Source organism: Melanotaenia boesemani, chromosome 13 (assembly GCF_017639745.1).
Source record: "Melanotaenia boesemani isolate fMelBoe1 chromosome 13, fMelBoe1.pri, whole genome shotgun sequence".
Lineage (NCBI taxonomy): Eukaryota > Metazoa > Chordata > Actinopteri > Atheriniformes > Melanotaeniidae > Melanotaenia > Melanotaenia boesemani.
The window spans coordinates 9,129,309-9,142,616 of record NC_055694.1 but is presented as its reverse complement, the minus strand read 5'-3'; the positions used below and the strand labels follow the sequence as shown (position 1 = coordinate 9,142,616).

The window sequence follows — 13,308 nt, the reverse complement described above, 5'->3', positions numbered from 1 at the left end:
ACAGTACTTCTTTTCCAGGAACAGCAGCACACATCAGTGACGTGCACTGTGTCTCTGATAAAAGCGTAAAATCGCATCCCCATCATTGCCAGGCATGTCCTTATGATTTTATTGTGGATGGATGATGTCACTTTATTCCTGCAGGCACATAAAAATACAGGATGTGGGCTTCATTTGTTTTAAACACCATTTCACTGCTACTCTCGCTTACACTTTATTTGCCTTAATGAGCAGAACTGAAGTATTATACAACTTTAGATTAAAATAGTTATAGTTTAATAACATATAGACAGGCAGTATATGCGTGCTAATTCTTAATTAATTACTCATTTTGATGTATCATGTTATACAGTGACAAAGAAAACCTTTCTATTCCACAAAATGAGATATTTTTTTCCAGCACTGCAAACTGAGCTGAATTTGACTTTCACCATATCTGAATCTTGATTTTAGACTTCAGTTCTCCCCAAAAATACACAGAATTTAATTCTTTAGTATCTGATTTAGTGCAACTTTGAGGCAACTGTTACATGACTCATCCCTGACAGTTCAAGGCATTTGAATTACAGCCGCATTCATTTTCCACTGTTGACTAACTTCACTTCATGACAAAGATAAGAATGTCTCACATGGTCCAAAGTAGAGCTGAACCAATTTAAAAATGTACAATATTTGAATTAACCTCAGCTGATAAAAGCGAGTGAGTACACAGAGTCAACAGAACAGCTTTAGGCATCTTTGCTAATCATGTTGTGCTTGTTTGCGTTAATATTCCTGCAGCCTGTTCTGGCTGCAGACTGACAGAAGAGCTGTAATTTATTAACCTTTATCTTGTGTTGCTGCTCACACCTGAACCTCCCTCAGCAGGAAGAAGTCTATGAAATGGATGCGGACAGCAAACATTTTTCATCCTGCCCAAGTTTGCCCTCAGACAAATTGAGAATTCCAAAAGCATCAACACACGGTGACAGAAACAACAAATCAACAATAAATGGACAAATAAAAATTCAGTAGGGTCGTCAGTTCTAACGGCAACATTTATTAGTTGTACAATTATGAAAAATAATCATAAAAAAGACTGGAAGCCCAAGATTATTTACAATCTTTTATCTGAAGTGAGGTCCCTCGTCTGAGTCAATCTCAGCCTTTTTTTTCTTTATTTTCTTTATTTTTTTTTAATCACAGGGTATTTATTCACGATATGTTTATTTTTATAAGACATAGTCCTTTTCTCTCTTTTTTTTGACAAACGTCAAAAATTACATAGGTACATACATACATATACATATATATAGATATCTATAAAAACAGAAATCATTCAAGTATCAAAATACAGACCGCTAGAATCATGTACAATTTCATTCTCATCAATTATCATAAGATTAGTACCAAAATGTCTCCTGATCCTTGGCAATGTGCAAAAGCAGAATAGGACCAGGCTGATGGCTGAAGGTGCCGACACCAGCCGGCTCGAGACGTACCAGTGTGTTACTGTACTGGCCAGATTAACGTACCACATATACAACAGTTAAATGAAAACCGACCTGTCTACGTACCCAGATATACAATGGTGGACCAGACAGTACCATTAACAGTCAACATACTGGGAGTTAGCTAGAGAAACATGCTGTACCCTATTGGTCTGTTCTGCTGCTAAAATCTAAAGTCATACCAGCCTGCATGATAGGTTTGGTGAATAATCTTGTCAGGATTAGGTTTAGGTGAAGATAAAACAAACAAACAAAAAAGAGCGAACTGCAGTGAAATCCCACATGATCCAGTTTCAGCATTAGAACACAAACTGTCCTATAAAATAATAAAACCTATAAAAATAACTCAACAACTTTCAGGACATATTAAAACCTAGGATATTATTATTAAACAGTCTTTGTAGTGTTGAGTTTAGTTGAGTTTCTCCCATGCAGGATTACATCGTCTACCACATTTATGTAAACTGATAATCATGAAGAGAAGCTCTAATATTTGGATATAGGAGGGAGAGCGCCCACAAAAAAACATGTTCCTTATTTTTGCCACTTCCCCCTTTAAACACAAGTTCTGCATTGAAACCTGCAGCTACATTTCCTCAAACAGTAAACACGAACTCTCTGTGAGGGAGGCCATGAATCATATCTCAGGGAAAGGGCAGAGCATAAACACATCGAGCTCTCACATCACTCTCTGACGGACAGGAGGCTAAACAGAGGTGTGTGTGTGTGGAGAGATCAGGAGAACCGAGGGGGATCGTGCAGCATCACCTTTGTCTCCGGATCACTGGGTTACCATGGTGAGTTGCGAGATGATGAAGCAATCGACTGCATGGGGAATGCGCCACTTTTTGGGGAAAAACAAAAAACAACAAAAACAAACAAAAAAAAAAAAAACATCCCACCAGCCATGCATCAGTGCTCATTCCTGTCCAACAGCAACAGTGTTCAGCTACAGGGAAGATCACACACACACGCACGCACACACACACACACACACACACGCAAAGCAGTGAGGTTAAAATGAGGCAAACAAACAGTAAAGAACAAAAGCAGCATGACAGTGATAATGAATTGCAGCACCCCCCCCCCCCCCCCCCCCCAACACACACACCTTTTATACCCTTTATAACGATTAACTCTTTTCACTAACTCCAATAAAATATTAACCTGGTGCCATTAGTAAAAAAAAAAAACTAAAAACAAAGGCAATGCTGATAGGATGAACATCAAAGGCATTTGTTGTTAAAAGAAGAAAAAAATATGTACAAAACAGAGGAAATGCACTTATTCTTACACACATGGAGATTTGGTAAAAGTGCTTAGTTATAGTTCACTCCAAGAGAAGCTTCAGCCTGAAATCCTGTTGCTCTGATGGATGGACAGATGAAGACTACAGCTATCGTCTGGAGCAGCAAAGATCTTATCCCCCTGTGTGCCCTCTTTTATTCCATCCAAGAAGGACATCATCATCACAGTGCTAAATTGTTAGCCTGGTGTGGCTTGCAGCAGGCAGATAATAGCTAAAAACGACACACTTCCTCACTTAATACTATGTGCAACCTCTTAAACACCTCCATCCCACTGAACGGTCTGCTAAAGTCTGGCTGATGCATAGAAATACAGGCGCAGTTTCCTCAGGAAACATGTCCATCCAGGTAAAGGAGGTGTGCAGTGGGTCGCTCTTGGCTGCTGTTAATCAGATTCTGTCAGCGGTCAGAAGAGTCAGGAGGTGAAAGGTCAGAGTGAAAAGCCTCAGAGTGGCCGTCGCCTAATGCAGCGGAAAAGAAAGAGCTGATCACCAAGAGCACACAATAGGAGGTTAACAGTTGGGGGGGGTGAAGCCGAAGAGCTAAGAAAGCATACAAGGTGAACAAGGGAGGTAAGTGGCAGTTTCAAAGAGTGGGTGACAGGTGGGGAGATTGCAGTGGCAACCAATAAAGAGTGCAGAAGAGGTGGTGTAACGTTAGGGAGGAGCAACAGCAATTGGTGAAATTTCACAGGTTGTGAAGTTGTGAGAGGAGGATGGCCGGAAGGTGGTGGGGATGGAGTGCAGAGGTCCAGAAAGAAGCTGAGTCACAGTGAAAGGCACACAGAAGGAAGGGAGGAAAGGTGAGTCCTGGCCCAGGAACAGGAAGGGTCCCTTCAGAATATAGTGGTCTCGTACTTAGTGCTGATTGTACGCTTGGACTCCTTGGGGTCAACCAGCCACGTGGCACTGCCCTGGGACTGAGAATCCCCCTCCTGCTCCACCACGTCCCCCTGTAAGTTCAGAAAAACAACATCAGGATCTACTGTTAGCCTTTAAGTTTAATTACACTTTGTACACCCACTCACATCTCATCGGATCCTAATTAAAGTAGAATTCCTGTGTACACACAGGTAATCTATCTGCCTGCAGGCTGCAAAGGTTTGCGTTGACATTCATCAAAAATACACCCACAAAGCTGCATGACAACCTCATAGATTTAATGTAACATTACATCAGCCGTAATAACATTAACTATTACCATGAGATGAGCAGTTTGTGTGTGATTTACTTTTATAATAAAGTTTTATTTTAAACCTGTTGGAATATTTACATTTAGAAATATTTAGATTTAGTGTCTATCTAGGTTAGATTCATATCCCATAATTGGTCCTTTTTTTTGGTAGATCTGTGAATATGGAAGTTAGCCACGGCTCTGTTTCCCAGCACTCAACTCCTGCACACCAAGAACACACATAGACCATTACGTCTATGCTATTTGATTTGATTATGTAACCAAACAGCTAAGAATGTGTTGCTCATGCCAGATATCATCTCTGATGAACCCTTCACAGGGAAGAGTCTGGTTTCTCAGGTATGGTACATATGAAGCTGTCTGAAACTCCCACATGCTGTAGAAATACTCAGGCGTGAAGTTTATTTTACTCATGACATTTTTAAATCTTTATGCAACTAAACTGCCACAAAAGCTTTCAACAACTTAGCACAAAAAGTAAGGAAATGTGTGTTTGTTTGACTATTTCTCACTTGAACTTCAAAACAAGAGTAAAGACCAATAGGAACATATTGCAGGGGATTTTGGAACATTTTTGGGGGCACTACCTCCACATTTAGCTGTGTTGCTCACTTCACAGATGAACAATCCTTACAGGTTATACCTCGTTGTAAAAGTGATTAAAATTACTAAAATCTTTGTTAATAATATTGTAAACTGACAAACCAGTACCATCACAAGTTTAATTTAGTTTTGTTGTTTTCAAATACATCACATTGTCTGCGTCTGCATAGATCTGCCCTTTGAGAGTTTATTCTTAACATGAGAAGCATAAAGAAACGTCTGTCAGGTCGGGCCATATAGAAATAAATACAAGAAAAGCCCACAGCTTTTGATTACTATTATTGTCGTTATTATTTATTATTTTTCAAGCATTTAAGTAGTGGCTCTTACTTTGTCTGTCTTACTACTAAACTGTCACTAGAGGGCAGCAAAGTCAAACAATCAAAATGCTGAAAGAACATTAGAAGTCAGTGTTTTTTCTTCAAAAAGTGAAAAACACAATAAGCATATAAATGTACAAAAAGGCATTTCAGAGTAGGACAAAAACAAAAGCAGACACAGGAAGAAGCAAAGTGTGAAAGGGTGGAGATGGGACAGGCGGCAGCACCTGAGCAGCAGGGCTGGGAGTGTGCAGCAGTGGGAAGGAGGGAGGGTGGGAGCTGCAGGTGTAACAATAACAGCAACGACGGTTGAGAGGAGGAGAATCCTGGGAAAGGTAACAATGCCAGCAAGAAAAGAGGAGACTCAGACAGAGTAAAAAACACGTTTAAAAAAAGAGCAAAGAGCAAAAGAGCTTAGAGACAGCTTACTTTACACGTAAAGTATATTACTGTGAGGAGGAAACAGACGGACACTGAAGCAATGACAGCATGTGTGAAATCACACTCAAATATCAATCTGTTGAGCTGCAGCTGGAGATCTAATTCCAAACAGTGAGATGTTGAAAGAAGTTACAACTTTTCTTCATGCTTTGGCTGTTTTGCACAGTATTTCACATCTAGCACTACAAGTATGTTTGATGTCCAACTCACCCCTGACTTCCGCACGTTGCCTCTGGGTTTCGGCACAGGGCGGCTGGACTTAGTCTCAATGACCTCTAAACTGGTTCCTGCAGGGAGGTTCTGCTGTTGTTTGGTCCTCTGGGCCTGCAGAGCCAGCTGATAGGCCACCTCAAATGCTTGGCCCAGCGTCAGTATAATCTCATAGGTCAGGTTCTACACAGAAAGGGAGATCAGGGAATTCTTTTAAATTTAATGGGCTTTGATTCTCCAGCTGAGAGATATATACTGTACTCAACAGACAAGGAAAGAAGACTTTCACCAAGACTTCAAAACAAACTTACATAACACACGGAAGCAGAGCTAAACTGGGTTCATCTTGCATAGCTTAAATCTGGTGGATGACAGCTTATTAATGTGAATAAGCACCTCAGACTGGAGAGCAGATTCATACTCTACATGCCTTAGGGGGTTGAAAAGGCAAAGCTATGGTCTGAGCTGCCTTTGACAGGAATGTGACGTGGAGCTCTGCATCATCTGCATGTAATTAGATGAGAAAACCTGCCTAGAGAAAGATATGTCATAGACATCAGTATGTATTTACATTAAGCCTTGATGTGCTTTTTGCCCTCTGCACCAAGCAGAGACCGTCTCTGAGTCTCATTGTCTGGTGAGGATTGTATCTGGTGAGAGCTGCAAGATTGTCAGTGCAGGCCAGAATAACAATCATGGCCTTGTTGCAGTCTGTGATGGTTATCAAGCTGCTGCTGAGGGGTTTGGAGGGGGGATGGACTTCTTTTTGCAGCCACACAGAGGAAATCACAGAACTCAGAAAGCAACAGCCACTGAGGAAACCTGGCTTTGTTAAAATGACTCAACTTTTATGAGGCAGATTAGAAGCAAATTCATCAGATCTCTGGGGGGAACAGGGAGGTCATAAAGAGCTGCTTATCATGGTCGGAGTGGTGCTGTGTCTCTGAGGAGGCCATCAAGCACAACTGAAGCATGACACCTTGAAGAGATAGGACTGTCTAGAGATAAGAGTGTTGACCATGCAGCCTGTCACATCTCCTCTGCGTTATTACTGTGAGGGACAATGTTAGAGGAATTCAAATTAAGCCAGTTTAGAAAGTCTGCAATGCTGTATTGTTTTATGCTTTTTTGTTCTTTTTTTGTTCAGATGTTTGTATGTCACCAGTCAGAAGTAACTTTCAAAAAGCTATTTGAATTAATTTAAATGGCTTTGCTGAAACTGACACATTTTGGCCACTAGAAGAAAATGAATGTTGTTGAAACTGCTGCTAGCAGAACTAACACTGCATGCTACAGCTCTGGTGGTGCTCACTAAAAGTCCAGAACCAACAATTAAACAGCTCCCTGCATGCAAAACCTAAGTTTTAACTTAGTAGTGTGCAATGTCTAACAACAATCTGCAATTGAATAAAGGCAGAAAAAATAAACTCTCCAAGATCTGCAGGTAAACATAAATCAGTCATATTCAGGTGAACTTTAGTGAGGGTGTCCTTACCACGTCTACTGTGCTGAAAACATGGCAATAGTGGTGGTTGGTCTGCAGGTCTTTAGTGATGTAAGCAAACGTGCACAAGTCCTCCGGGTCCTGGGCTGCACAAGATATATTACGTATCTCATGCTCTGCGATGATGTTCTGCACCAAAAGGAATAAATTCATTATATCTGAGCTCTCTGCTTGATACAAAGAGCAAAAAAAACATTGAGAGGAAATAAAGCATTGCATGGAAACAAAATGAAACAAGTGATTTTGTTGCATGAGGATTATTTTTCTTTTCCCATGGAAAACAGAACGCAAAGCCATAAAAAGTAAAACCAGGATGTGACCGTTGCATATCAGCACGATCAGAAACACAAACATGACACAAGCTCACAGGCATGGCACTAATGACCACAGAAAAAATGGAAATGTGACGTTTATAAACTTGACTGCACATGATGCCCACTGGAAGGAATGTGGATGTGTTTGGGTTGGCGTGACGTGACAGTGAGAGTAAGATGGGTTAAAAGGTAAAACTGAACACAGACAGAGGCGGGTGAGTGTCAGTCAGGTGCTGACCTTGTTGGCTGCGTCGATGAACTTCACACCCTTGTAGGTGACTGACAGGACGATGGTTGGGACTTTTCTCATTTGTTCTGTGGACCTCTGGAGGAAATATCCGACACGAGTGTAATTTACTGGCTTTTCATACAACATCTATAAAATCATCTGCATATTCAGACGCTGGAGAGATTTACTGCATACCCGCATTTTGGCACAAGCATCCTGCGTGGACTCTGTTCCCCTCAGATCCTTAATAAGCATGGAACCAAGGTACTATTAAGACGAGAGGCAAACATTAGTGATGGTGCATTTATTCATCCAAAAAAAATAATATAGTAAAGAGTAAGGGGTCAGTGTACATTGGCTTCATAAGCGCAAGATTCAAAGATGAGTTTCTCAGGCTGGTGATGCCAGTTCTGGACCGGAGCATATGGTGCTGCTAGACTTGGCGGCCGCAGGGTCAGACGGGGTTCTTGATGACACTCTTCATATCGCTCCTGGAAAAATTACTAGTATTATCAAAGAGCCCCCCCCTCTAACCACAGCATCATAAAAAGATATCCAGAAGATACACATAAAGCCCATACCTGGGGTCTGTGTCGCTCACTGCGATATCTGTGGGCGGCATCATAGTTGGGATCTGGTGCTTTCTTCCTGCCTGACTCTCCTACAAACAGCAGAGGGTCCATCGAGTGTCCAGAGTAAGACTCCATCTGACTGAGCGGAGATGAAGTCTGGGATCCAGGCAGGTCCTGGTACTGATGGGATGGAGTCACACACAGTTAGTTCCACTGAGATGGATATAAATATGATGAAGGTCTCACTACTCAAAAGAAGGGATTTTTTTCCTATTTGAATGATGTCAGAATGAACCTTAAATGCATTATAACTTTTACAGGTGGACTTACTTTCTCTAAACCTTTTAAGCACATGTGTAAACTGTTTAGTGTTCAAGTATTTATTGTATAACATGTTGTTCTCTAACAAGATGATTCTACACAAAAACCCACAAGAAGTGTCTGAACCATGAATCAACCACTAAATGTTTAGGTTCAAGTTGTATCTAATCAGACCTCTTCATCATGCTGTTTACATTTTGACCAACACCACACCAAACACATGACAAGTTACTGACACACAAACATTTTATGATGTGGTATACCCACCACTGTTGTTAAGCTTTTGTTTCAACAAATGAAGATGAAAGAATTTCCATTGCATGATTCGACTTATTCGTCATATAACATCAGCGTACCATTTACTTTTTAATATTTTACATAAATTTCAACTGAAAGTTAAGTATCTCTAACTTTTTGTTAGTTGTGCATACTCCTTATTTTTAAACTGAAGTAGGCAAGCTTGAAATGTAAGGAAGATTACTGCAAAGCGTAGCAGTGTGTAAGCCCTCACCCTGATCTGAGACAAACGGGGAGGTTTCACTGGAGGCTCCTCGTAAGGCCTTTCTGCTAAGGAGGCAATGATGCGTTTCCTGTGACCAAGCAGGGTAATTTTTAGCACCTTGGAGGAAAAAAAAAGGGAATATTACACAAGATAATACAAAAAACTGAACAATGCTCTCCTTAAAGGATCCTTATAGTCATTTCAGCTTTTTTCTGAGTCTGTTCTATCCTTTTAACCTCATTCATCTGCACAAGCATGTACATCTTTGCCTTTTTATAACAGATGGTACAATACAAGTTCCTAGCAATGATTTAACACCACTCCACTTGAGCTACAGGTGGCAGTAACACACCTAAAAATGCCACATCGCTGCATCACAGGCAAGGAAAGGATTACATCTGGCATTATAATGCCCCCCAGTGTCTGCATATTCACCCTTCAGAGTTTAAACTGTCAAACTGAAATTCTCTAACACAGCTGAAAACTAATTTCACCCTCTGATGCTCCTCACAGGCCCACGGACGTCACTGTGACTCACATTGACGATCTCCAGCTCCCATAGGTTTTTCACACAGTCCAGGCTGCGGTAGCCGCTAGCCAGGAAGTTGTGCAAGTACTCGTGCAGACCCAGATTCTCCAGCCAGGAGGACAGAGAGCTGCTGCCGTCACAGCCCAGCGCTTTCACCTGCAGGAGGAAACTTCATCTGTCACAGATGCTTTAAGAGTGAGGACTGGGTCAATGATGAATAACCAGTTTTCCATCATTATCTGCAGTTTTGCTTCAGTAACACCAAAAATGACACAACTCAAAGTTAGCAGGTTAGATAAGCAGTCTTTCAGTCATGTAAAAGTATTAATGCAAATAGAGAAGCTATATGTAACTGGATTAACATCTGTGAACCATCTGGATTTACTGTTTTTTATATAAATGACTAACAATAGCAAAATTGGGAGAAATGTGAATAATTGTATCCTCTGGTAATCAGCCTAATTACCCAGCTCGACTTAGCTGAGGTATGTAGAGTTTTTCATTAGGTAGTAGCACCTGCTAACAGGTACTTTTTTGGCAACTATTTTGCCAGAGTTCCAAGTGAGTCGAGTCAAGCTGAATATGTGACGTCTACAGACTGCAGGCCACTAACTGGCCGGGGAGTGACGTCACTGGATTAGTCATGAGAGCTACTCCTTCACAAGAACCCTGTCCAGAGAGTTTCGTCTCACCGCCTGCAGCCATAAAACAAACAGCAGTTGCACCATCGCTTTGACATCCTCCATTGTTGTGTTTGTGTTTGCATACAAATGCCATCACAGGATTTTTGCTATGACTCTCCCACCCACATTTAATTTGGAACTCAACTGTAATGGAAAATTACCTAAACCAAGTCTAGTCGAGTCAAGTTGAGTAGGCACAAGTTTCAGATTTCATCCACCGCCTCATTCACAGGTGATTGTAAATGACTATAATGGTTCTACATAATACATGGCAATAATTATAGTTTATCATATAATCTGAGAGGTCACCAGTAAGTATTTCTTTTGAATAATAAGAAATCTGTTGTGAGCTGAGCAGCTAAGTTCAATGGAACTACTCAGCCATCATGTAAAATTACCCTTAAGTGCACCTGTGTGATACTGACTGAGCTTTGGCATCAAGGAACAATTAGCACCTTCTAAACTAACATGAAAGGGAGTTTTATCACGTAGGCGCCAGTGATCCGTCACCTTTGGTAAAGAACGAGCCGCGTGGAGGATCTTCTTTCTGTGGCTTGGGTCTGTGATTCCAATCTCCCTCAAGTCCTGGTCCTCCATTACATTGCTCCCCTACAGAATGAAACATAGAAACAAGGTTTATGTGGAGAATGGTGCCAGCAGATGCATACAGAAAGAGGTTGAGACCAAAACATCTGCGACCCTGGAAAACTGCTTAAACACACATAGTGAGTTAAGAAATGGATAATAAAATCATCTCTGATGCTTGAATTCAAGGTTAAATGTAAAAGGAGATTAATCCATGAGAAGAAGAAGATCCTTTGCTGCAGGCAAAGTATTGATCCCAAGTGTGCTTCCACTGCAGAAAAAGGTCAATTACTCCTGAGTGATATCCTCCACAGAACCCAGCCTGACTGTTGTGAGTGGACTATGTCGATAACTCCTTAAATGAGACTTAAGTGTGTGTGTGTTGGGTGGGGGGTTGATGGGCAGGGATGTGGTAAAGGATGGTCAAAATAGTGTTTGGTTACACACAGAGTGGTCAGTGATATGAGCTGGAGAAGAAGAATAAGACCAGGACTGTTGATAACTGACTGTAAGTTGAGAGATCAAAGCAACCTAAACCTTCTACCATTATCATCATTAATTTTGGTGTCATATTTGCTTTTATCTCCACAGATGGTCTAAATAATTAAGTCATTATAAAGTTAAAATACTAATCTTGGTCAGGGATAAGTCGGTAAGAGGTCCAGGTCCATCTTGACGCATGGAGGTTGTCATGTGACTGAATCTCATCTATTAAAGTATCACAGTACTCTAGGAGCTGCTGCCTCAGGAACAAACGGTGATGGCTCAGTGTCCATGAGGCTGACTCTTCAATATGAACCTCAAGTTAATCCTGTGGTTGCGTCTTTGTGCACACACACACAGACACACACCTCACTGACGGGACAGAGGAGACGCCGTCAGTAGGTCAAACCTGACCCTCTGTTTTTCATGCTGAAGCTGTGAATGAAGTGCAGGCTTTTCTGCATGATGTTGCCAGGGGCGCCACAATGCTAATCTCAGCTGTGATGAGTGCCTGAGTTTTATATTGACAACCTCTTTGTATCGGATAAACATGCAACATGGGCAGAAACAGCTGGTTTAAAGGCATCTGCAGAAAACAAAAGTATAAGTGGCAGAACTTTTTAAAAGCCAAATCAATCCAGAATTTTGGTAACAGCTCCTCCCGTATCATATCTTCTTTGCTTCCTTAATGCCTCATACTGAACTTACAGCTTAAAGCCCATTATCTCTGGGCGGCAACACTGATCGCTGCCTCAATGGACAAGGTCTCAAACTACTTTGGGAGCTGAATGGATAGCAGCACTTTAACTTTGGATGGAAGATTGCATTACAATCTCAGTGAAGATTAACTGATAAATGGCTCTGTGGGGGAAGATATTTCACATAATACTGTAAATACTGTACATATGCAATAATAGACCGGTTTTACCTGTTTTATGTGCCCTTTTCATATTTTTTTGGCTATTTTGGAAGACATTGTATTTGAGTTGTAGCCTCAAAAGGCATGCTATCCTATCTGACACAGATGTAAGTACAAGAGCAAAAACACTCAGATAACACATTTTTGTTTTGGCAAAGCCAACTCCTGTATGTTACCAGACCCACATTTCTATTGTTCCATCCAACAGAAGTAAGGCAGCCATCATGCAGGAATGTAGGACACTGGAAGATTGCTCCAGTGTTCTGCAACTCATTACTAGATGCCATGTTTGTGTGCTGCTCCCTTTTAATCCTGTTATATTTGATGATACTGTTTAAGAAATAGAAAAAAAATTAAATGTTTAAAATGAAGGTTGAAGAATGAACGTTTTTAATGAACCTTGATAATTATTTCATTTTTCTTTCTGAATATTCCTCAGATTTTAAGAGAGTTTAGTTTTGTCAAGGTCTTTAATGGCTTAGCAGTTAAATGTTTTGGGCGGTTGGTGAGGGACAAGAATCCATGACTGATTGTCTTATTATTTTTATTATCTTAGGCAAAATATCATATAGTAGCTTAACACATTGGTCAATAATTTTATACACGTTTTGCAGCCACTCGTAAATTAATGACCCACTGCCACTCAGTGACTTGTGATTGGAAGCGGAATTAAAAAATAATAATCTACAATATAAATATTGTAGTCACCTCTGCTATTTAGCTTTATTTAAATCTATCTAAACACACAAACAGCATTATCTGATGTTGACAACTGTCTAGTGCCAAATGCTGAGATATATTCATTATAGGAGGGTGAAAATCAGCATAAAGTTAAAGAAGTAAATTAAACTACTGTAAACTGGCTGGTTTTGTTCTAGTGGTTGTGCCACCCATCCATCTCTGCTCTCCTCTCATTAATGTGCCACTATGTCCCTCCTCTGCCACAGCGCTTTCCCCTGGTTTGAAAGCACTCCGAATTCAGGTTGGTCGCTTAAGGACACAGATCAGTTATTTTGACCACCCAAAGAACAGATATCCAACAGCATGGAGTTTGTCCTGACTGTGATAAGGCCACACAGACCTGGGGATAAAAGGCTCAGAG

General features: G+C 40.8%; 1 protein-coding gene across 6 annotated transcripts in view; it reads right to left on the bottom strand.

The window, feature by feature from the left end:
* Positions 1 to 2,499: 2,499 nt before the first annotated feature.
* The window catches only part of LOC121651709 (ankyrin repeat and SAM domain-containing protein 1A-like), a 59,423-nt gene continuing 48,614 nt past the window's right edge, over positions 2,500 to 13,308 (bottom strand). For 4 of the 6 annotated variants that reach the window (XM_042004092.1, XM_042004093.1, XM_042004091.1 and 1 more), the window contains 10 exons: positions 10,730 to 10,828; positions 9,546 to 9,692; positions 9,017 to 9,124; positions 8,194 to 8,364; positions 7,966 to 8,103; positions 7,808 to 7,879; positions 7,622 to 7,708; positions 7,061 to 7,198; positions 5,566 to 5,748; positions 3,776 to 5,240 (listed from right to left, as the gene is read on the bottom strand). In XM_042004092.1, coding sequence (XP_041860026.1) covers positions 5,064 to 5,240; positions 5,566 to 5,748; positions 7,061 to 7,198; positions 7,622 to 7,708; positions 7,808 to 7,879; positions 7,966 to 8,103; positions 8,194 to 8,364; positions 9,017 to 9,124; positions 9,546 to 9,692; positions 10,730 to 10,828 — 1,320 coding nt within the window. In that variant the 3' untranslated portion in view covers positions 3,776 to 5,063. Of the gene's footprint in view, positions 3,750 to 3,775; positions 5,241 to 5,565; positions 5,749 to 7,060; positions 7,199 to 7,621; positions 7,709 to 7,807; positions 7,880 to 7,965; positions 8,104 to 8,193; positions 8,365 to 9,016; positions 9,125 to 9,545; positions 9,693 to 10,729; positions 10,829 to 13,308 lie in introns of those variants that run through there. The other 2 variants (XM_042004095.1, XM_042004096.1) reach the window with 2 other exon arrangements.